This window comes from Amblyomma maculatum, unplaced genomic scaffold (assembly GCF_055883805.1).
Source record: "Amblyomma maculatum isolate TAMU_Amacu unplaced genomic scaffold, ASM5588380v1 scaffold_13, whole genome shotgun sequence".
Lineage (NCBI taxonomy): Eukaryota > Metazoa > Arthropoda > Arachnida > Ixodida > Ixodidae > Amblyomma > Amblyomma maculatum.
Genome location: NW_028146738.1, coordinates 26219312 through 26243834, shown reverse-complemented (window position 1 = coordinate 26243834; position 24523 = coordinate 26219312). Strand labels below are relative to the sequence as shown.

At 48.6% G+C, this 24523-nt stretch overlaps 1 protein-coding gene across 1 annotated transcript in view; it reads right to left on the bottom strand.

Moving 5' to 3' along the window:
- Positions 1 to 5080, bottom strand: part of LOC146172403 (putative sodium-dependent multivitamin transporter) — a 34420-nt gene extending 29340 nt beyond the window's left edge. Inside the window, exons 1-2 of the mRNA XM_084585766.1 lie at positions 5062 to 5080; positions 2716 to 3158 (exon numbers count right to left, since the gene is read on the bottom strand). Of these exons, the coding sequence (XP_084441892.1) occupies positions 2716 to 3158; positions 5062 to 5080 (462 nt within the window). The remainder of the gene's footprint in view (positions 1 to 2715; positions 3159 to 5061) is intronic.
- Between the last annotated feature and the right edge of the window lie 19443 nt (positions 5081 to 24523).

Sequence of the window (24523 nt, the reverse complement as noted above, 5' to 3'; positions counted from 1 at the left end):
CTAAGAACAAAACTAGCGGAATTGATGACATTCCAGCTGAGTTGCTTCAAAACCTCAACCATGACACTGTTAACGTTCTGTATACATTATGTGAGCAATTTTGGACAACCCTGCAGTGGCCACAGGATTGGAGGAGGTCAGTTTACATCCCCATTCCAAAGAAAGGCAGTGCCAAAGACTATTCCACCTACCGCACGATCGCGCTTATCTCGCATGCTAGCAAGGTGATGTTGAAATTCCTCCAAGGTAGGCTGCTGCAATATGTGAATCGGGAGCTTCCTAACGTACAAGCTGGGTTTCACAAGGGCAGACGAACTAGAGACCAAATTGCCAACTTTCGCTGGATCATGAAAAAAGCAAGACAGTTCCAGAAACCCATCTACTTCTGCTTTATTGATTATGCGAAAGCGTTTGACTGCGTAGATCACAGCAGATTGTGGCAAGCTCTCCAAGTGATGGAAGTTCCAGTTCAATTTCATCTCTCTCCTCAGGAACCTGTATGAAGGCCAAGATGCCACAGTCAGAACTGGGTATGCTCTTACTGATTGCTTTCCGAATAAAAAAGGAGTGAGACAAGGCTGCATACTGTCGTCCTGCCTATTTAACCAATATGCTGAGTGCATCACAAGATAGGCCGGTCTGGATGAGTCTTCAGCTGGAATGAAGATTGCTGGTAAACGTATCAACAACCTTAGATATGCGGATGATACCACTCTAATGGCAGAAAATGAAATAGAACGCAAGAGACTTCTGATGCGCGTACTAAAAGGGACTGAGAAGTTTGGGCTTAAACTAAACCTTAAAAAGACAAAGACCATGGCGTCTTGCCCTATCAATTCCTCGAGCATCAAGGCACACGAAGTGGAAGCCGTGACAGATTTTCTCTTCTTGGGCTCCAAGATTACCCCGGAAGGAGACTGCAGCCAAGAAATTAGGAGACGCCTGCTTCTGGGAAAGAGAGCCGTGGCTAGCCTTGACCGCCTAGCAAAGAGCAGTGACATTAGACTGCCAACCAAGATCCGTATAATTCGTGCTGTGGTCTTTCCAGTTGTGATGTATGGATGCGAGAGTTGGACTGTGAAGAAGGCTGGCCGCCGAAGAATTGATTCGTTTGAAATGTGGTGCTTGCGGAGACTCTTGAGAGTTCCTTGGTCTGCCAGAAGATCAAATCAGTCGATATTGGCGACCATGAACCCTGACTGCTCATTGCAGGGCCAAATTCTAAAGTTAAAGCTCAGCTACTTTGGTCATCTGATGAGAAGAGAGGAGTCGCTGGAGAAAGATTTGATGTTGGGAAAAGTTGAGGGTCACCGGAGAAAGGGTAGGCAGCGAGCGCAATGGTTAGATGGCATCCTCGAGGCGCTGCAGATGAAGTTATGTGATGTTAGGAAGATAGTGAGAGACCAGAAATCGTGGCGTGATATGGTCTATAGGGTCACGAAGAGTCGGACACGACTGAACGACTGAACTGAACTGAATCGCTGATCGCTGAACACAATCGCTCTTTGATGGAAGTTAACCGCAGGGCCACCTAACAAGCCCCCTGGGTTTGAAAGGCACATGGACAACTGGCAGAACTGAAACTCTGTTTTGTTTATTGCACTTGGCATATGCACTATAACGCGTGTCATGATTCGGCATATGCAGGTCCTTCGAGGGCTTGGCGCATTACAGTCAGCATTTTCGATTATTGGGGCCCAAGTTCCGCCTATCCGAATAAGGTGAGTTACAACAGACTCCTTGCGGCTCTTCAACGAGGCAGCCTTAATTCTACGTCCTATCTATAGCTATTCGCTACAGTACTGATAACAGGCACGCATTCAAATAGAGAACACCCAGTTCACCATCTCACATATTGTACACTGACAATGAGAAACTGTTTTGCCATGTAATTTGTCTTTTCATGGTTATTTGTTCCTGGTGTAAAGGGTGATTAATTTTTCAGGTAGGTTTGTGGAGCAGCCACCCGACCCTACTATATTATAAAACCGCCTTGGTGCAAACACTCGAGGGAAAACCGCCAGCGACATGACAGGGGATATTTTTGGAACATGCAGCGAGTGAAAAGTCCTTCCTTTGTTTCGAAAAATGACAACCATGAGACTGAGAGGAACACAGAGGAAAAGTGGGGAACAGGGCTCCAGAAGTTCCTTGGTGGAGGTGGTGGTGAAATGATTTATTAATTCTTGAGCCTTATGATTATTGCGCATACTGATGGGGCGGATCAATATCGCGCAGGGTGACCGGGAGCTTGTGGCTATCAGCAACGCCCAGCCTATCAGCTGGTTTTATACAGCCCGGTCTGAGCTGGACACCGCGATCTTTCATCGCTCTATGTCGGTTAGTTACTATTCGTTGCACGTTCTTTGCGGCGCTATACAGCCCAATGTCTTTTTCCAGGAAGGCAGTGTGTTCTGTACCTTTCTTTGTATCGCAGTCGAGTAGCCCTTTTCTCTCTTTACATTGTTCAATACACTATTTTAAGATTAAAAAAGAGCAAAAAATACTACGAGAACAGAATAACACTCACACATGCATGGGGCACATCGTGTGTGTCTTATTCTACTGTCCTTGTCTTTTTGAGCGCTTTCTCGACCCTTATATTGTTAAACAACTCGCCCAAACGCTGATGCTACTGAGTCAATCAACGTTCTGAACTAGTGGAATCGAAATATTTGTACACGCTGAGGCCTCTTTAACGACATTTCGGCTCACCTCAAATACGGAGGTTACCCTCAGCTTGTAGAATACCGGCACCACGATGTGTGCCACGATGAGTGCATTGAGGGGAGCCAGAACCTGGTTCCAGAACATGTGCGTGCCGTAGGCGTAGATGTGCGCCGATATACCGATGATTCCGATGGAGGACATGATGGAGGCAAGCGCAGACACCGCTAGTGGCACGGCGTGAAGCGAGCGGCTACCCAGGAACACTTCGTCAGCCGTCGACTTCCGGTTCCGCCGGTAGAACGAGAAGTAGAGGCCCAGGCCGAAATTGGCTCCCATGAGCACCGCAAACACGGTATACTCGGCCCAGCTTGTGTCCATGCCGCTAAGGTGGCCGATGCCTACCGTGCTCACCTGGCCGCAAAAGGCTGTTCTGGAGCGATCCGTCAACGGGGACTGCAGGGATGGCTCTGAGTGAGTGGCACGGGGCACTGTGGAGAGTGTACGGATATGCAACGTGAAGTTAGAAGCCCGCTGCACGTGGGAAAGGGAAATAGCGTCTACAGCCAGATGTTTATGCCAGCCTATGCTTACGGGCAGATAGCAGCTGTGCTCCTTCTGCACGAAATCTTCCTGCGTCTGAATACAACACCCCACATGAACTCCCGCTATCTTTCTATCTGTTCCTTGTACCGAACCCTGCTGCACCGAGCACAGCTTGCCCCTTTTCAGAATGCTCGGCTGACTGAAGCGGCAGCTGGACTGCTTCGATATGCTTCAGCCAAAGCAGTAATAACTTCGAGCCTGCGGCTTATTGAGGAGGCAGTCAATGTCACACATAGGTTCAGCAAGCAGGAAAGAGAGTAGGTTTGGGATACAGGTATCTTTTACGCAGTCTGCCTTGTGCAGTTTTTTTAGATGACCTGTAATAAGGTATTCTCGCCGAGAGAGCCCACAAGGCTTTTCGAGAAGTTTATGTTAACGATACTGATAGCAAGACGAATGTTTCACTTATTTGACATAGTTTCTTTAAGGACTAAAGCTGAGTCACCGGTCGGTGACTATATTATTTCATGCAAAAGCTACTAAAAGAATCGAGGAATGCGCTAGGATTTTGGTTCGTGCGTTCCTTTGTAAATTGAATAATAATATTTGTTAAACCCAGCATTAGTATTGCCGTCATAAATTCTGCTCCCCAGAAAAGATTTAGCCTAAATCACAAATGCCAGAAGATGGTGGGTCTTGCCAGCTAGCGATGCGTCACTGAATAATGTGCATTTCATTCACCAACCGACCAAAGCCCTAACAAAAGTTAAAAACATTTGACTACATTATTTCAAAATTATCAAGAGCCGTTCTTTTTTCTTTGGGGAGGGGGGTCTCAGATCAATAATAAACGCTTTGTTCTTTACAAACTCGGCCCTAGTAAAGCATTTCCCACGTCATGGTGTTCTCCATCAAAATCGCGAACTGTCGTGAGGTAAGTACGTGTAAATGTTTTAACTTCTGTCATTACGCGGAGATATAGTGACGCTCCGGCATGTTTCGGTGCCGAGGTCTCTGTTGTGGCCTCCATTACCCAGTCATTATGTCTAAAGAGATCACTGTAGGGGTCTGGCATCGTTACTACCGTATCTTTGATACAACTCCCCCACAACCTTAACATTTCGTTATAATTAGTACATTGTACTACGAGACCCTCACGTCCTCTTGTTTGCTATCCTTCGAGACATACCCCGCCGGGGTGGCGCAGTGGTTACGGCGCTCGACAACTGTTCCCAAGGACGCGGAACCGAATCCCGGCCTCGGTGGCTGCTTTTCGTTGGAGGCGACAAGCAAGGCGCCCGTGTAATTTGCGATGTCAGTGCACGTTGAAGAACTCCAGGTGTAGAAATTTCCGGAGTCTCCACTGCGGTATCTCCCATGGCCTGAATCGCTTTAGGACAATAAACCTCACAAACTAAACTAAACAAAAAATATTATACACTCCAAAGTGGTCATTGATCCTTCCACAGAAATAAAAAAAACAGGTTCTCTCACTTAAACCTTGCCTGTTTCTCTCTAAAAGTCTTACCGCGCAAAACCCCAGCTCGCAAATAATCCATCTTGGTCGCCGTTATGTATATAGTATATTGAATATATCTTTATAAGTGCAGCGTAAAATGTTTGGATTGTCATTGTTAAAACAAATATATTCAAAGACTAGGTGTTGCCGCGAAAAACCGCAAAAGGGTTTGCAGTCGACGGTAGAATTTTCATTTCGTTATGAGCTTTCTCCGTGGTCTGTGCTACGGGCCGTCGTGCTGTCAAAACATCTATTTGCATCGCATGACGTGTATTTAGTTGCACACCAGAGCAACGCAATATGTATTTAGAGAAGAACTATAATCTCACGGTGAAGCACAACAGTCATGATGCGATTGGGCTACTGAGAGCTGAAATCTTGATTAGATAATGTCACTGGCAGCGTCACTGTTACAAAGATTTCTTAAGGGAGCAAAATGAGTAGTCTCTGGCTTCCCATAGCGATTAAGCTTCAAAACGCGTTTGTATATAAACACAGTAAAATGTGATGTGCGTCACATTGCTCGCAGTGTCTGAAGATGAACGGAAAAAAAAAAGAAAATGTCGCAGTTTGCGTCGATTTTCAGCCTTTTCCTAGCTGTCACGCCGATAAACGTCTAGCTGTCAACTAAATGCGCTCGTAACGACAGCACTCTGGATCCTTGTTTTTTTTTTCCAGCTCGCTGAACAGGAGAGCGATACAAAATAGATGCGCGTTTTGTTTACACCCCGGTGCCTTTTCATTTTAATGATCCTTTGTTTGAACCTTTTTTTACACAGACAATGAGGAAGAGTATCTGTGTCTTGACTATCAATGATTGATACTTACCTCTGTAAAGTCCAAAGTTCTGAATGAAATGCTATTGATACGTCATCTTTCAGAAATTTGCGTACACGTTTTTTTTTTTTCGATGTTTTCCCTGTCTTTTTGTGGACTCGTTCAGCTCCACCTTTTTTCCTGTTAATTATTGTGTATTAAGCCTAACATATGAGACAACTGTAAATAATGGGTGTTTACTGCAGCCCATAACTGAATTGCACTGCTTTTATGCATTGGCTTTTAGCATCTATGATAAGAAGTCACTCCTACTTTTTAGCTGTTCTTTCTGCCTCCTTTCCTCTTTACCAATTTTCGCTTTAATTTTACCCTTTTTATTTCTGTGCATACTGTCGCGCTATTCTTATCTGCGAAACTGTAAGCAGCCCTCGTGGTCTGCTCTCAGTTGAAAAATGACAGCTCAAAGTACAAATAAATCAAGCAAATAACAGTCTCAAGCCTTCAACGAAACTACGTAGTACCTCCATGTTTGGAATACACCTGCGTACAAAATCTGATTCACTTGACTATACTCACATCCGATACCTGACTTTTATCAAAGGTGCGTCATTTTCGAATTAGCGGACTTCCTGATTCAGCGCCAAGAGGAGACGCTAGGCCGAAGCGAACCCAGGACTCGCTAGGCCTAGCCGGCCGTACTTCAGCCACGACATGGAGGATTCCGCCACCACTTCGGTGCATAACATCCAGATTTCCCCGATGAGCGTACAAGTAGCAGGAGAAGAAATTACCCCCGAGGAATTTCAACGCTCGTCCGGATGGCTGCACATCGGCGGGCACAGGAGCCGACCACGCCTGCAAGGAACGCCGAGTGAGTCTACTTCTCAACCTGATACATTGAGCTCTTCTCAACCTGATACACCGAGCTCCCAGAAAAACCCTAAATTCATCAAGAGCGTTAGGGCCGCAGTTATTCGGGCGGCTCGCATGCCCCCCATGCCAGCCGAAGAAATTAAGATCGTCGTGCGTCCCCGCGGAGGGCTCGATATTTACAAGGCAGGAGCTGCATGCGTCACTACTGCCATCATGGTGGCAGCAGGAATTGAGGTGCCAGATCGAGCTGAGGATACAGCGTGTCCCAATGCGCAACAGAACATAATGGTGATCAGCACTCCGAGCGAAGAGCGGGCGGAAAAGTATGCTCGAATTCAAGCTATTAATGTGCAAGGCAACACGTACCAAGTGAGTGCTTATGGAACGGCCGCCCACGACACAGTCAAGGGCGTGATCAGGGGCATATCACTCAAAGACAGCGAAGCTGAAATAATGCAGCAGGTCGTAACCAAGTACAACCCCCTCGCCGCGGGTGCGAAGCGTATCGGAAATACGACGACAGTCATCGTAGTGTTCAATGGTATCAAGGTTCCTAAGTATGTGCGATACGGATCCACGCTGTACCCGTGCAGTCTCTACAAGAAGCAAATAGAAGTTTGCAAGGTATGCGGCAAAATCGGCCATAGGCGCGACGTGTGTCCTACAACAAACGCACGTGTGTGCCTTGCATGCGGTGCTTCTAATCCAAGAGAGGGCCACACCTGTGTCCCCAAATGCAAGCTCTGCGGTGAGCAACACCCCACCGGGGACCGCGTCTGCAAAGCCAAATACAAAATTCCATATGTCGTGCGGCGACGGAGATGGGAACGCCGTAACGCCGAAGAACAGCAAAAGGAAGCAGTCGAACGCAGTAACGCCGAAGAACATCACAAGCATGCACTCGACTCAAGCTCGTTTCCACGTCTCGGACGCTCTCACTCGCGCAGTGCTTCCCGTAACGGATCCCGAAGGGCGTCGCGCAGCGCGTCGCGTGACCGTGACTCATCTCACAGGAACAAACTCGACGCTAAGCGTTCGCGCTCCCGTGACAGAATCAGTTGGGCGGACGCAGCAAAGGGCGAAGTTAAAAGCAGCAACGCAAGCTCTAACAGCGCCACTACTGGCCGAAGCACACAGAGCAGCTGGCAGGAATGGACTACCAGCCCCTACTACAAGGAACTCGAACAACTCCGTGTCGCCAACGCGACTCTGTTGGAAACCACGCGCCGGCTTACCCAAGAGCTAGCCGACGTCAAGAAAGAACTACAAGCACAGCGATTTCAGCCAACCATTGGCCCAGCTCAGTCACCCGAGACACTTACACCCTCCGTTATCCCCGAGAACACCGACACGCCATCCCATCAAGGTGGTACACAATCAATGGACATATCACAAGACGAGCCCGAAGGGGAGAAAACCACTGACCCAACCCCCAAGAAACGAGCGCGCACCTCATCACGACAACATAAGGACCTAACCCAATTGGAAACTCAGCTCGAAACCAAAATTGAAGCGCTCACCAACACCTATGCCGACACGGCTGCCGTCACGGACCAACGCCTGGCGCGGCTGGAGGAGCTAATCACCACGTCCTACGGAACCATACAGGAGCGCTTCGACTTCATTGAACAAACCCTCAAGCCCATAGTATGCAGCCCCATCTTTGCTGCGCAATTCGCAAACCACCCATATCTCCAAAAACAGACGCAAGCCTCAACTCCATCACAACCATGTCCCAGCCCCAAGCCACAATAGGATCGCTACCGGGCCTTACGGTCTGGCAGTGGAACTGCCACAGTTACAACAACAAGAGAGCAGTGCTGCAACAACACATCACCACGGTAACCAAGAAACCTGACATCATTCTGCTGCAAGAAACGGTGACGGCGAACCCAACCCTCGCTGGGTATCGCGCTCACGTTAGCCCAGCGGAGGGACGAGGCGTCTGCACATTCGTCCGCAAAGGGCTCCCGTTCATTGAACATCAGCTCGGACACGGCCGCAGCAGGGTGGAATACACCTTCACCGAAATCATTCCAAGCAAACAACGGAAAAACAGCCTGTTCATAGCTAACATATACAGTAACCCCAAGCACCAAACACAAAAATTCAAGACCCTGCTACACACAGCCAGCACCCAAGCCAAAGGCAACACTTTGCTGATTGGAGGAGACTTCAACGCCTCCCATCGAGCGTGGGTTTACGTGAAAGACACGGCAAAGGGACGGGACCTACTACAGGATACCCTGGACCACGACTGCACCCTGATCACGGATCCCAATCATCCTACCCGAATCGGCAATTCCGTAGCACGAGACACCACACCAGACCTTACATTCATCAAGAACGACCACACTGGCAAAGTAACATGGCGCAACACCGGCGTTGACCTGGGCAGTGACCACTACATCCTCGAAATTACGATTCCCAATCAATTCCGGGGCAACACCATTACACACAAATGGACGGATTGGGACGGTTTCCGTAAGGGACGACCAACCACACCGCAAGACATCACAAACATTGAAACCTGGTCGGCAGAGCTCCGCGATGCAGTGCACTCGGCCACCAAGACCATTGAAACGGACGAGGACATCATAGCTATGGACAGTCGTCTGGCCCATCTCATCGAGGCCAAACGTTCGATACAGGCGCGCTGGAAGCGGCAACGGCTGAATCGCAAATTGAGAAAGAAGGTGGCCGACTTAAACAGGGCCATTCAACATCACTGCAAGGTCCTGTGCCGTCAGCAGTGGAACGAAGTCTGCAACCGAGCTGACGGGCAACTACATCGTGGTTGCACATGGAATCTATTTCGGCACCTCCTAAACGAAACTAAGACCAAGTCACACCAGCGCGATCGCCTGGCCTGCCTCATACACACCGCCACACAACAACGAGGAAAAGACTCCGTTATCAAGGCCCTGGAAGCCAAGTATCTGCCACACACGCCAACGGAAACCCACCCGCCATACGGGGGGCTGCCGAACGCGTGGCTCGACCGAGACATTACCATGTCAGAGGTACGGGCAGCGCTGCACGAGCTCAACGCCCGCTCAGCAGCCGGTCCCGATCTTATTACCAACAAGATGCTACGCAACCTCGACTATGCATCGATCGAGGCCCTAACCCGCTACTATAACGAATGCTGGCGTTCGGGCAAGCTCCCCCGACAGTGGAAAACGGCAAGAACAATTCTAATCCCGAAACCGGGCAAGCCATCGGATATCGGCAACTTGCGTCCCATCTCGCTCACGTCCTGCGTGGGCAAGGTGCTTGAGCACGTGCTTTCCAACCGATGGCAGGAGTACCTGGAAAAGGAAAACCTATATCCGGATACGATGATCGGCTTCAGGCGCAGACTCAGCACACAAGATGCCATGCTACAACTTAAACAAGAAATAATTGACAACAAGACACAAGACAGCAAAGTAATTCTGGGACTTGATTTACAAAGCGCATTCGACAAAGTCAAACACTCAGCCATATTAGCACAAGTATCGAGACTCAATATGGGGGTAGCGAGCTACAATTACATCCAAGACTTCTTGACCAACCGCACGGTGGAACTGCACGCCGGAGACCTTAAGTTCCCCGAACACAAGCTCGGAAGCACGGGTACCCCGCAAGGTTCAGTCATCTCGCCGTTGCTCTTCAACCTTGTCATGATCGGGGTAGCGAGGGCAGTAGAGAGGACCGGCGTCCGGCATACGATCTACGCCGACGACATTACCCTGTGGGCGGCAGGCGGCACCGACGCCAGCATTGAGCAGCAGCTCCAAGAGGCTGTTACTGCCATCGAGCAACACCTTAACGGCACAGGCCTAGTGTGCTCGCCCGCCAAATCCCAGCTGTTCGTCCTCACACCATTACAACGGGGACGGAAACGCGCTCCCCCTCGGGAGTGCGATCACATAAAGATCGTGGCTGCATCGGGGCAGCGCATCCCCGAAGTTCCCAAGATCAGGGTCCTGGGCCTGCTACTAAACAAGAACGGCCGCAACGACGAGACCATCAACAAGATTACCACCAAGGCAATGGACGCTATCCGGCTCATACACCGAGTCTCGACACGATGGGCAGGCATGCGTGAAGACAGTCTTCTGCGCCTCGTCCAGTCGTTCGTGATCAGTCACATCGCCTACGTTGCGGCCTACCTCAACTGGCAGGCCGCTGACCGGACAAAGATAAACACGCTGATCAGACGGGTTTACAAGACGGCGCTGGGATTAATGGGGACCACGAGTACGGCTCGGCTCCTGCAGCTCGGCGTCCATAACACCTTAGAAGAAATAGCCGAGGCGCAGCTCACGGCGCAAATGGAGCGCCTCTTTACCACCAAGACAGGCCGCAGTATACTGACGTCCCTGGGTTACAATCCCCGAGCTCCCAGTCGGCAATCGTGCGATATCAGCGATGAGGCGTGGGCCCACATCCACGTGGACCCCATCCCGAAAAACATGCACCCCGAGTACAACCAAGAACGGCGGCAGGCGCGGGCCAAAGTCCTCGTCGAGCAACACGCCCAGGACCCGCACGCCCGGTTCGTGGACTCGTGGCAGTGGCAGGATTCGTGGCAGTGGCCGTTGCGGCGGCTACCGGCATCAAAACAACGGCAGCGAGCGTGCGGTGCACGGACGCCACAGACGCCGAGGAGGTTGCCATCGCTCTGGCGATCTCGGAGGCCGAGTGTCGCACCGTGCTCAGCGACTCGAGGAACGCTGTGCGCAACTTTGCCAAGGGGCGAGTGTGCGCGCCGGCGGCCGCCATCATCAGTAAGCTCCAGCTTCAAGACCGCGGCAACACTATCCGCATCAAGTGGTTCCCGGCGCACGCGGGAGATTGTGCATCCTCACCGAATCACAACGAGACGGCCCATTCGGCGGCGCGAGCGCTTATCTTCCGCGCCCCCGAGAAGGACCGTTCCGAATGGTGGTTCGAAACAAAAGACAGAATGACCAGTTACGAGGAAGTGACAAAATTTTACCGCTTAGCTCAACGGACAATGCCGCCGCCTCACCCGGCACTTAGTCGGGAGGAGGCGGTCATCCTAAGGCAAATGCAAACCGGGTCACTCCTAGCCCCGGCAATGCTACACGTCCTCCACCCAGACATCTACACGAGTGATATGTGCAGTGTATGTCAAGTGGGTCCGGCAGACCAATGGCACATCATGTGGGACTGTGCCAGGTTCCCGACCGAAGCTGCATCCAGGACATACCCGCCGGAACTTCAAGGTGCTGTGCAGAATACAGACAAGGACATGCAACTATGGGCCGTCCAGCAGGCCCGGGGTGCGCTCGAAAAGCACAAGCCTCACACCCACCACAAACGGGTCAAATGAGGTAGTGCAGAGTAGGGCTTAACCCCGGGTAGACGCTTGGCCAGCGTCACGACGCGTTAACCCGTCGTTTGCCGGCTCCCTAATAAAGTTATACATACATACATACATCAGGCTTAGAAAGACCAACGTACGCTTTCATTTAAGCCGCTCTTGCTCGCATTACGTACTTTTGTAGCCAGAAGTCGTAGCGTACGCAATGCATGATAGTGAAACAGTACAGCGGCGTACGCGCACACAGAAGAAAGGACAGAAAGTACGTAACAGCTTGTCTCAACTGATATAATAAACGGATGCTTGAGACACGGTGTCTTGTTTACCCCAACGCAAGCCCCCAGAGTGTTTGAAAAGTGCGTGGATCACTGTCACTTACATTAGTTACCTTATGCAGTTACGAAAGGTGCTCGGTGTTGATTTTAATCGGTGCATGTGGCTGAGACTTTATAGTTAGAGATGGTGGTTTAGCCGAGTTACACAAAATCGACCTGACGCTGCGAGAGCTCCTCGGACTATACAGTCTAAAACCTGGCTACGAATTTGCCGTGCAAGTGAAACAGATATCCCCTGGTAGCAAAGGCGCCATATTTGCCTATACGTTCAAAACATGGCGGCTCATAGTAACCCCAGCCCCTAGCTCCCCTGGGTTTAATGACTTCGCGGTTACTTATGCGAATGATAAAGTGGCATTTTTTTTCGACAGCCCTGACATATTTACGAGGCCATCCTTTCGGGAAGAGGCGGAGAGGGGGAGGGAGGGGGGGGAGGCGGTCAGCACTCGCTAGCCTTTGCTATTCAAATGTGCTCGACTTCTGCTGTTCATGTGCTGTTGGCAATAAAAAAAAAAATGACACGGGGGAAGAAGACAGCACACAGGAAGGGAGCAAACCAGAACCTCTTTCAAAGGGAGTTGGTCAGAATATTGGTTACTGCGTACTTTTCGCAGATATTGTGCCTCAGAATACATAAGGTATGACGTCCAAAGCTCTGGCGTAACTACGCAGTTCCGATTATAGTGCCCAAGAAGTATGGCTCGTATTCTATATTCGTGCTTTCTCATGTAAACTAAACAAATGTAATGATAAAATATGCCAACAATATGTACAAAAATTATGGACAAATATATTTAATTGGACAATGCGCATAAGCAAAGCGGACTACACATGCGGACGAGAGCTCGCGTGTGAATGTCTAGCGGGAAAAGAAGTAGTACCGAAAGTACAGTCCTCCCTTTTACACGGCGCATGGTCCTTTGCATCCCCAGGTAAGGTGGGCCTTGCGCAAACCGCGCGCTCAGTTTGAGAAGCGCCAAGCTCTCGACAGAAGCAAAAAGCGTGCCGCACATGGAGGAAGGAAAAACCACAGCAGTGCAGTACAGTAAGACTACAGATAAAGAGATTTGTAAGACTCCGCACAGGCAGGACGTACGTAGAACAAGAGAACGGCGGACCTACAAAACTGTTAAGTACTTTTTCATACAACAATGATGAAAGCAGCTAGAGTGGAAGACAAAAATTTTGCAACCACCACATTTTGAGACCAGCGAGTGAACCTCATATCATTCCCGGGAGCATCAGCGCAGACAGCGAGACGGCAGCGATAAGAAACTGCTTCGTTGCCTGCTTCGCAAGCACCGGAACCAGGCTGTCAAGCAACGCTGTCCCTGTAAAACACTGTTATAAACAAGAGGGGGGGGGGGGGGGGCATAAAGAGTCTTACAATAAAAGCGTCTTTTGGGGATTCACAAAGCAATGTACTTCATACTTAATCTTTGTTGGACCACTTCAGTCGAAATAGCAGTCTCATCAAAGGATGTTTTGTGTGCGACTGTTTTGCCCCCCCCCCCCCCCCCACCTTCCCCCCAGATCCTCCCAGCAATGCTTGATTCCGCAGTCAGACGCCGTCGTCGACGTTTGGCTGTAAAATTGTAATTCAGGAGTCCTGTTTGCATTCTCACCACATAGAAGAGGCTTTAAGTGCCATGGGGGAAGCCTCATGGAACCAGCTGTAGAGAGGCAGCATGGGAAGAGAAATTCCACAATTTGTGCAGTGGAACGCCAGTATGCGCCACGGTACATAATTTTGATTGGGAATAAGGCTTGTATTTCTAAACAGGGAATTCGTATAGGCCCGTGTAAATGCGAGACGCTGCTATCAACCATATATTAGCCCACGTATACATGACTACCAGATACGCTAGGAATTAGTTCATGAATGTCCTCTCTTAAAAAATTTTGAAAGGAATTACTTACTTTTGCGGGAAATTACTGCCCCAAGTTACTGCGACAGGTACCGGGATCGACACCCAGCACCTCCACCCCTTGTGAGCCACCGCTCGAACAAACGTCGTTATTCCAGCCACAATCTGGAACGCTGCGCGTGATCATGCGAACACCGGTGAATGATGACGATGCTGTGTATGTACAGGTGAAAGTTCTGGCACCGCGCTCATAATAGTTACATGTCTAAATTACTGGATCAGAAACATAACTTATTACTTTACAAATTACCAAGAAAAGGGAATAAAATACAGTAACTTTATTACTTCAATTCAATTACTTCCATGTCTGATGACGCGAGAGGTTTTTAGAATGGTATTCTGGTGGATTGCCTTTAATTTGAGATATATAAGCATAAGCTCGGTGTATGGAGGAGATCAGATCTGGGAGGGGCATGAAGTGGCATCGATTTCTACTGAATTGTAATACCCTGTTCTAGACAGTGTTGTTGGTTGCCCCCTTTCAGAGGGTTGATGGAAGCTGTTTGCTAAATGACGTTTTTAGTCCTGGCCCGTTCCAAGTGAAAGAGAAAGTTAACAATATCGGTCTTTAAGGTATGTTGAAGACAGCATTACTGCAGCATTTTGTTGTTTTTTATTTGTTTTTTTTTTTTGACGTTAAACAGCAAGAAACATTCTATACATCTTGGTCTTTGTTTGTGGCCAAGTGACTAGTTAGAATTCGCTGTACACCAAGCAGAAATGCATCCCAAATTTTTCATGTATGAATCATAATTTAATGAGAATGTCGGTAAATAGCGCACTCATCGAATATTAAGCACAGAGCTTGCTTCAGCAGTGCATCGGAAACTCAACTCAAAAGTCATCAGAAAAACCGCATTCGTGTAATGTCTAAAATCACTGAGCTTTAATCAAAAGCTCATCGCATATTTTCGTGAGGGTAGCTAAATGGCAAACCTTTTTACGGCGTGCAGGAATGGTGATCTGTTACACGCAAAAGTGGAGCCTCGTTATCTACCTGTACACACAATAAAACGTATATCCGCTCTTAAATTACTGTAACACTGTAACATCAACTGTAACATCAAGCTATTCGCAGACGACTGCATCATCTACCGAAAAATAGAAAGTCATCAGGACCACATTGCGCTTTCCCAGTCGCTTGACGCAGTAGTGCACTGGTGCGAGAGATGGCAGAGGACTATTATAATAAAAAATCTGTATGCATTGCAATAACCAGAAAAAAAGAACCATCATTTTTCCCTTACAACATTCATGAAACTCCTTTTAATAAAATCTCCCGGCATAAATATCTTGGTGTCACACTAACCGCTGACTTCAGATGGGACGCACACATCGACAATATAACACCGGCAGCACTGCGTAAACTGTTCTTTTTGAGAAGTTGCATTCGGCTTGCACCAGCATCCAGTAAGCTCTTAGCATATAAAACATTCATAGACCGATTTTAGAGTACGGCCACACTGTTTGGTTCCCGCACACAGCAATTAACGTAGCAAAACTAGAAAAAAAAATACAAAGAAAGGCACTGCGGTTTATCCATAATAAATATGGGCGTACTGACTCCCCAACTCAGCTTGCAGCCATATTAGGTCTTGCAGCCCTCTCAATAAGAGCAAAACACGCGCTTTTAAAATTTTTGTATCAGCTATTGCACAACAATTTTAACATCAATGTGTGAAAATACAATTACCCATCACAATCTGGACAGACAAGTCGCAAACATGCTCTCACATTAACCGAATATTCCTGTCATACAGATGCATTTAAGCATTCATTTTTTCCATCCGCTATCCGTGAATGGAACGAACTAGATTCTTCCCTCGCCCATGCACCTACTTTAGCAACATTCGCTACAAGGATTGAAGCCACTATCTCTGCAGAGTAATGCCCTCAATGATCTCCAAGGGGCTCTGATTATTTACTTACATTACGCTTCACTTTTTCCTTACTCTTTGTACTAACAGTTCATAAGCGTTCGCGTAGCTTTAGTTTGTCCGCATAGGCTAGAGTATCCATTCTTTAGTACTGATAGAGCAATCTTCATATGCTAATGCGATCACGTCTTGGCGCCTACTTGTTACCTGCATTTTGTTCACTGCTAACACTGTTTCATTATTTCTTGTTTATAACATCTTCAAAAGCCGCTTGTGCATTGTCAGCCATCTGAAATATTTGTATTACCGGATTTACTTAGACATGTGTTATTGCCGTAATGTGCATTCTACTTGTTGTTTGTGTTGAATGTAAGCTTTCTGTATGCCCACCTGATTGGGCCCCGTAAGGGGGCCTGCAGAATTGAAATAAAGAAACAATTAGCGCGTAGGCATTCAAAACTATTAGGCCGAAAGGAACGCTAAAAGGGGCTGCTTTATTTAAGATATGTGCTGGTAGCGCAGACAGACACGCACAGGCGAAAGGAGAAGAACAAAGCGCTGTGTTCGTTTCCTTCCCTCTGTCCGTGTCTGTCTGATCTATACCAGTACAATATCTCAATGGATCACGAACTGCAGCCCATGCAGCCATCATCGAGAGCGCCAGGTTAGCTGGAGTGCGCGGCCGTCTACTTACGGTCATTAAGAATTTCCTTGCCCACCGACCGTACCAAATTAAAGTAGGAGACCGCGTTAGCAACCCAAGGCCCAACAGTATCAACGTACCGCAAGGAGCGGTTCTTTCGCCCACATTATTCAATCTTGTAATGGCGAGACCCACCTCTCCTTGCTGCCATTCCGTCCCTGCATTATGCCTTGTATGCAGACGACATCTCCATCTGGGCAACGACTGGCTTTGTGGGTGAACAAGAACAGACTCTTCAACAAGTCCTCGATACCATCGGAGATTTCTTAACCACAGTGGGCATGTCCGCATCGCCGGACAAGACTGAATACGCTGTAATTCTTAAGGTCCACACAGGCAAGCGGAAGCAGTTCGAAGATTATATGCTATATACATGTCCCGCCAACTTATTCGACGCCAATCTACCACACTAATTCAGAAGGCATATCTTCACCAAGAAGGAAAAGGCGCAACATAGGTGAACAAAGTAAGATCACAGTGCAAGACACTCCTACGCCTCATTAGAAAAGTAAGCCGTCTCCAGTGGGGTACAAAGGAGAAGGAGATCCACCAGCTAATAAGAGCCCTTCTCGACTCTAGCATCATGCATGGATGCAATTTCCACCTTATCACAAGAAGACAGTCTGAAAAATTTGAAAAGCTTAACCGAGAAGCCATCCGCATTGTCATGGATCTGCCGAAACGCACACCTCTCAAAGAGCTGTACGCATACAGCTGCATGAAACTGCTTGCGGAGATTGCTGAACAGGCAAACTTCGCATATAGGGATCGACTAAACTGTACCCCAGCTGGCCGCTACATCCGTAGATGAGCTTCATATTGCGCCAAACAAAAACGTTTGCCCTTCAGGTGATTAAGTGCATCCGCCTTGAGCCCCGACAATTTCGCTGACAGATGGCAGACCATTGCCACGAAATATGGCTGCTCGCTGTGACAACTAGGAGCGATGCATGCGTTTTGCTAAGGCGCATAGCAGCAGCGTAACGAACAAACCAACGGCTACTACCACAATCATATATATTGATATGGCAGAGACAATACTTCCCGCAACCGATGCCAATAACAGCGAGACTGATGTTCTTAAGTAAATCCAGAAGGTGGCGTGAGTCGATGTCACCCATCGCGTGGATACATCCACAGTACCCAGCGTCGATGACGTCGGCACTGTGAAAGTAGAGCTTGCTGCCCTCTGAAAACCTGCTCAGTGAGTCCTACAAACCTTTCCTAAATATGACTCCAAGCACAGACTCTATATCTTCACGGACTCATCTCGCGCGTATGAAGTCTGCAGACGAGTGACCTCGAGTCCGTCAACGTGCCCTAAAATAAACAGCGGTTTATTAGCGACATTTGACGACCTCAATCTCAAGCTTAACATTAAAGCGACGACTTCTATAGGTACCTTCACATGCAGGCAATGAAGGCAACGAGTGGGCCAGCAGCAGCACGCTAAGTATCAACCGCGCCGAACGCACTTTCCATCATAGCGGGTACCAAAACTTGCCTGTTCGAACCCTCCACGTTCAAAGGAATCGCCAAGAAGCTACGGCGCAGGGCCCTCCTCCGTAATGGAAGAGAGGAACGCGCCGAGGAACAGGTGCACCCCAATCTTCCTATGCCGGAGGAGCTATCGAGGGCCACGCCTACATTAGTCCGCCGCCTCGCAACTAACACTTCATTAACCCCGTCATTGAGGCAGAATTATTCCACAACGACCCCGACGAAGAGATGTGCCGTCACTGCCGAAATTTAGCGACCGCTGCCCATATAGTACGAGACTGTCAAGACTATTCCGACATTCGAGTAGGGGCTTTCGCCAAAATTCTCATTACCACCCGCCTGGCCAGCTACATCGACTGGGTCCTTCCGCTGTCTCTCGACAACGCGGCCGTCGCTATGCTCTGGGTAAAGCTGAGAGAGTTTGTTGACGTAGCCCCCAGAGCCAAGCTTTATGGCAGCTGTCGAATACATGCGAACCAGCACTCGCCTCGCCACCGTGACTATGGTGGGGCCAGATGCCCGCTTTAAAGAATGCGTTTAAGACCTTTCCGATGATGATAATGTTTCTTACTTGTTTTCTGCGCAAACCCCACGTCGCTGAGCCTTGTGCTTACATGCAAGGTTAAATGTAATACATTGCGGTTCTCTTTTTGTCATTTGCCAATTGTAGAAGCATTCAACGCTAGTGCTCCTCACCATAAATTCACTTCAAATTGTGCGTCCAGAGTCCAGCATTCCTCGTTCATGCCAGTCGCTTTCGCACGCCAGACAAGACTTTCTTGTCTCTCATGTAACCTTGACACGGTGTTTAACCAAAGGAAAAATAAAAAACAGAACACACAGAAAGACGAACGGGACAGGCGCTAACTCCAACTAAGTTTATTGAAAGATACATGTGTACAAATTTATAGCCTGAAGACGGTGAACGCCGGCGCATATCCTGAAAGGTAGGACGAAAAACAAAAACGCAGGTAAAACTTGTCATAACCTCGCATCTTTCAACAATCTATGCTCGCTTTCATGCAGAGATATAGAAGTAGGGCTGACACACCTGCCCCCCCCCCCCCCCCCTCTTTGATAAAAAAGGCTTCTGCGAGCTCGCGAGCTAATCTGTCTTTACTTCTGGTTAGAATTTTAATCTCTCCAAATCGTGGTTCACAGCTTTTTTTTGTTTTCATCAAAGCAGGAGCGGCAATGGGTTGGTAGGTTTTGGGACGAATCTGATGCATTCCCTAAAGACCTGTAATGTTCACCGGCACGCTCGTTAACGCGGCGCCCGGTCTGACCGACATACATCTTGCCACACATAAGGGGGATCTCGTAGACCACTCCCGTGGCACACCTTACTTAGGGCTTCGAGTGTTTCTTTCCACACCCCGATGTTGCTTTAGCACTGCTGGTAACCTTGGGGCACATCTTGGCCAATTTGCAGGGGGCGGAGAAGACCATGGCGACTCGGTACTTGTTGCCAACTCGTTTTAAATTGTGGGACAATTTGTGTATATAAGGTATCACCACTGGCTTGGCTCCACGAAAGGTTTCTTTCCGACGTTGCCCCTTTGGCTTGCCCTTGAGTTTTTGTAGCATTGCTTTGGTGACGCCAGCCAAAGCATGGTCTGGGAACCCTGCTTTACACAGTCTACTAACCTCACCCTGAAAGCTCGCCCGCATCATGTGAGAGCACGACTTGAGGAGTGCAGATTCCATAGAGAGGGCGGCAATAGCCCTCTTAACAGTTTTTGACTGGGCCGAATCGAATGGCAAGAAATCTTTCTTCGCCCTAGGTAGGTAACGCCAGAACACACTTCTGCCCCCAGCTTAACGTTCAGGTCTAAAAACTGGAGGCAGTCCTGCTCAGGAAGCTCAAATGTGAAAGAGAGCCCCTTCCCATGTTGCTTAAACATTTCTAATATTCTCATAGCAGTCACCTCTTAGCGGCCTGTGTCACATCTGCGATAAAGTGTTGATCTATCTGCGCTGCTGCGCCGTTTGGTCACCTCTGACCATCAAGGAAGCATCACGGTGCTCAGTTCAGTTCAGTTAGTCGTTCAGTCGTGTCCGACTCTTCGTGACCCTATGGACCATATCACGCCACGCTTTCCGGTCACTCACTATCTTTTTAACATCACATAACTTCATTCTCAGCGCCTCGAGGATGCCATCTAACCACCGTGTTCGCTGCCTACCCTTTCTCCGGTCACCCTCAACCTTTCCCAACATTAAATCTTTCTCCAGCGACTCCTCTCTTCTCATCAGATGACCAAAGTAGCTGAGCTTTAACTTTAGAATTTCACCCTCCAATGAGCAGTCAGGGTTTATGGTCGACAATATGACTGATTTGATCTTCTGGCAGTCCAAGGAACTCTCAAGAGTCTTCGCCAGCACCACAATTCAAACGCGTCAATTCTTCGGCGGTCAGCCTTTTTCACAGTCCAAATCTCGCATCCATACATCACAACCAGAAAGACCATAGCACGAGTTATACGGATCTTGGTTGGCAGACTAATGTCTCTGCTCTTTACTAGGCGCTCAAGGCTAATCATTGCTTTCTTTCCCAAAAGCAGGCGTCTCCTAATTTCATGGCTGCAGTCTCCTTCCGGGGTAATCTTGGAGCCTAGGAAGAGAAAGTCTGTCACAGCTTCCACTTCTTGTCCCTTGATGCTCCAGGACTTGATAGGGTAAGACGCCATGATCTTTGACTTTTTAATGTTCAGTTTAAGCCCAAACTTCTCACTCTCTTCTTGTACGCGCATCAGAAGTATCTTGAGTTCCACTTCACTTTCTGTCATTACAGTGGTATCATCCGCATATCTAAGGTTGTTGATACGTTTTCCAGCAATCTTCACTCCAGCTGAAGACTCGTCCAGACCAGCCTTCCTTATGATGCACTCAGCATATAGTTTAAATAGACAGGACGACAGTATGCAGCCTTGCCTCACTCCTTTCTCAATCGGAAACCAATCAGTAAGACCACGCCCAGTTCTGACTGTGGCCTCTTGCCCTTCATAGAGGTTCCTGAGGAGGCAGATGAGGTGAATTGGAACTCCTATCTCTAGTACACTGTTTTTAAGACTAAACAGTATGAAGTACAATCAATGCACTGACGGAAATTTTGTTTGGTGCACCGCAATTCTACGAGGCATAGCGCAGAGGTGCTAAACTACAATCTGCGGTGCAAAGACTTGCAAGGAGTGACCCCCCCCCCCCCGCTCATTACGATGATATTTAGCCATTTACAGCGAGAACAGCCTCTATTGTTCTTTATTGTCCTACCAAGCTTTCACTCAATGGTCTCGATATTCTCAATAAGCCCGGCTCAGACTAAGCGAGCGTGGGCAGACTTGTCGCTGAAACCGCGCAAAGAGAGCAAACCTAAGCTGCAAAAAGAAAAAAAAAAATAAATAAAAAAAAAAAACGCCAGAGCAGAACTTACGTACCTGCAAAGACTTGTGCAATTCGCGGTCTGCCGAGCTTCCGGGCGATGAGCAAAATGTTCTTCGAGCCCAGAACGTGAGCAACGGGATGTACGGCAGTGCTTTGGCAGCCCTCAACTCATCGCACGATGCCACTGCGTGTTGCCATGTATTGTCACCACATGCGCTAAGCGCTTTATTAGTGAGATTCAGTGATCTCCCGCTTAATGCTGCAGCTTCATTTATTTTCATAACAATAGCAAAACCCCTGCGACCGCCGAGCATCGCCGCCGTAGTTAAAGCTCACCGGGCAAGTTTAGTGACACTTTCACGAAGTGCACTTACATAGGAAGAGTGAAATTTCGGTGCTCGCTTCACACGGCAAAATAAAGTGTCATTTTGAAATGACGGCAGTGCCGATGCGGATGCTGCAGCCCTATGTGTAAATTAATTAGTTTTCACGAAAATACCTTAAAATTAAATTTTATTGCAAGCACAATGACCCCAAGCTAATATTCAGTTTATTTGTGCATTTGAGTACATGTATTTGACTAAAAAAACATCGCGATGTCGCACGGGCATGTTAGCTTGACCGTGCTTTTCGCTAACGTGCATGGTTACTGACATGCAAAACCGACCTCGTTTATAGTTACGCGCTTGCTAACCGCGGTTATCGGGAACGTAGCTTTGCGACCGATTTGCATCGTTATCCGAGAAAATGCCGGTAGCGAGTATACATATGGAGTGGAGTCACCGGTATTAGAGCGCGAAAAGTTATCGAGCTAGTATGATTCAGAGCAGCATGCATTTTTCACACGAAATCATGTACGACGGCGCTTCTATGCAGCATAAAATGTTCAGCGGCGCAGCACCCACGTACGGCAGCATCGTCACGTCTTCACAGCGTTTGCTTGCCGTTGTACACAACGTCGAAAAAGATCCGGTTTCCATAGTATCACGAAAGTAGGCGACAAGTTCGCAGCGTTCGCAGCACCGGATGCTACTAGCTTTCCGCTGTAGTACCACCCATCGAGCGCCCGTGAAAGGCAGAGCGCGCGGTGCAAGTAGCGCTTGGCCATGCGCTCCTCCGTGGTCGTCGCTAGGCCTATAGTTTGGTTCGCATCAAAGTATCAGTGGGCGGCCTTTTCGTATGGCCAGCTTAATAGAATATATGGCTCACTCGTGGCACTGCCTTATTGTCAACCTTGCTGTCTGTTCATAATAAGTGACAGGTGCAATTCAAATCGACGACTAAGATAGCGTATACGTGTACTGCAAGGGTGAGCTGCGCCGCGCCGCCGGCGACAATGGCTATGTAGCTGTGAGCACAAATTTGCTTGTGTCGCAGCAATTACACCTATTAGCGACTCGGTATAGATCAACAATCCCCAAGAAGGATTAATTACTGGCATCGCTTTACTTCAGGGATCATTATTTACGGGAAAGAGAGAGAGTAATAACATTTATTGCACCCGTCAAAAGGTTGATGAGGATCCGAGGCGAAGCTCTGTCCCAACCATGTCCTCCCCCTCAGCCGTCAACCTGGATCCCTTGAATCTTAGCAGCGGCCAGGGCAAGACGGATGACTTCTCGTTGCCCTTTTTCGTCCTGCTTGAGAAGTAGTGCCTCCCAGGACTCATCTGTTCGGTCAGGTTCTCCAAATCTAGGACACGTCCATATCATATGGATCATGTCCGCTATGCCATCGCAACGTTTGCACCTGGGGCTAAAAATTTCCGGGTGCCACTTGCTGTAAAGCTGGGGGTTCGGGAATACTCCAGTCTGTAGCTTACGCCACATAACCTCCTCGCTTTTGGTGAGTTGCTTACACGCTTTTGGTAGTACTGATCTGCCTAATTTGTAATGATTTAGGATATCTTGGTAGGTGTTAAGGTCATCGTCGAACTGCAGGGGCTCCTCATCGCGCAAGGGGTACGGGGTTGCGCATAAGTCGTCACTGGGATCCCGGAATGTAGCTAATCCTCGGGCCAGTACGTGCGCTTTCTCGTTCCCCCTCAACCCCTGGTGCGCCGGTGTCCAAATGAGCGCGACCTGCTCTGCCGGTGGTGAACCACTGGCCAACACTCTTGCTGCTATGGCCGAAATGCGGCCCGCGTCAAAGTTTCTAATCGCTGATTTCGAGTCTGTAACTATAATTTTGACCTGTTGTTGTGTTAGAGCTAGCGCGATGGCCACCTCTTCCGCCTCCGCTGTGGTCGAATTTCTGGTGCTGCAGCATACTACCGAGCCCCCGTCTTCTCTAGTTGCTACTGAAACACGTCCCCTACCGTTCGCGTATTTACGGGAAAAACAAATTCTCGCACACTTTTGTGACGCCGGTGACAGTGGGACAGGATGCGCCGTAAAGGTGCTGGCTTGGCGCTGGTGGCTTGCGGGAGGAAAAGCGGTGGTGTCTCCGGCCGGCGCTTGAGCGAAATGCTGCCTGTCAAGCGACGACTTTCTAGAGATTGGGTTACAAATAACTCCAACTTCGTTGATGCAGCTTGACATACCGCATACCATCGAAGTGCGGCAGCAGACGAACGCCTTCGCCTTAGCGCAAGCACTGAGAGCGAGGGTAGCTATTCAAGTGTGCGCATCGTTCTTAGTTGGTGACAGCTTAAATCTCTTGCCGATTAATTGAAATACTCATGAAATTAAGATAAACATCTCAAAACGCTGCAATTTTCAGAAATGTATGAGTGATATGTCAGCGCCCTGCTGTCGAGACTACACACTCGCCTGCCGGACAAAGTGTAGTGAGTTCGCCAAACTCACTTCACGCCGAGTGTGTTCGGCAGCGAGTGACACTAAAGTTCATCGTGTGACACGATGCGAATGACACTAAACGCGAGTGCACTCGTTGAAAGTGACACTAAACTTGCTCGTCTGACCGGGGTATTAGACTGCTTCTCACTTGGGACGTGCTTTCTTGCCGAATGAGTGGGCCTTATGCCTCAAATTACGCTTAACAGGCCCCGTTATAAGTTTATTGTAAATAAATAATGCATTGCGCAACTCAGCTCCCCGGAGAGCATCACACATCACCA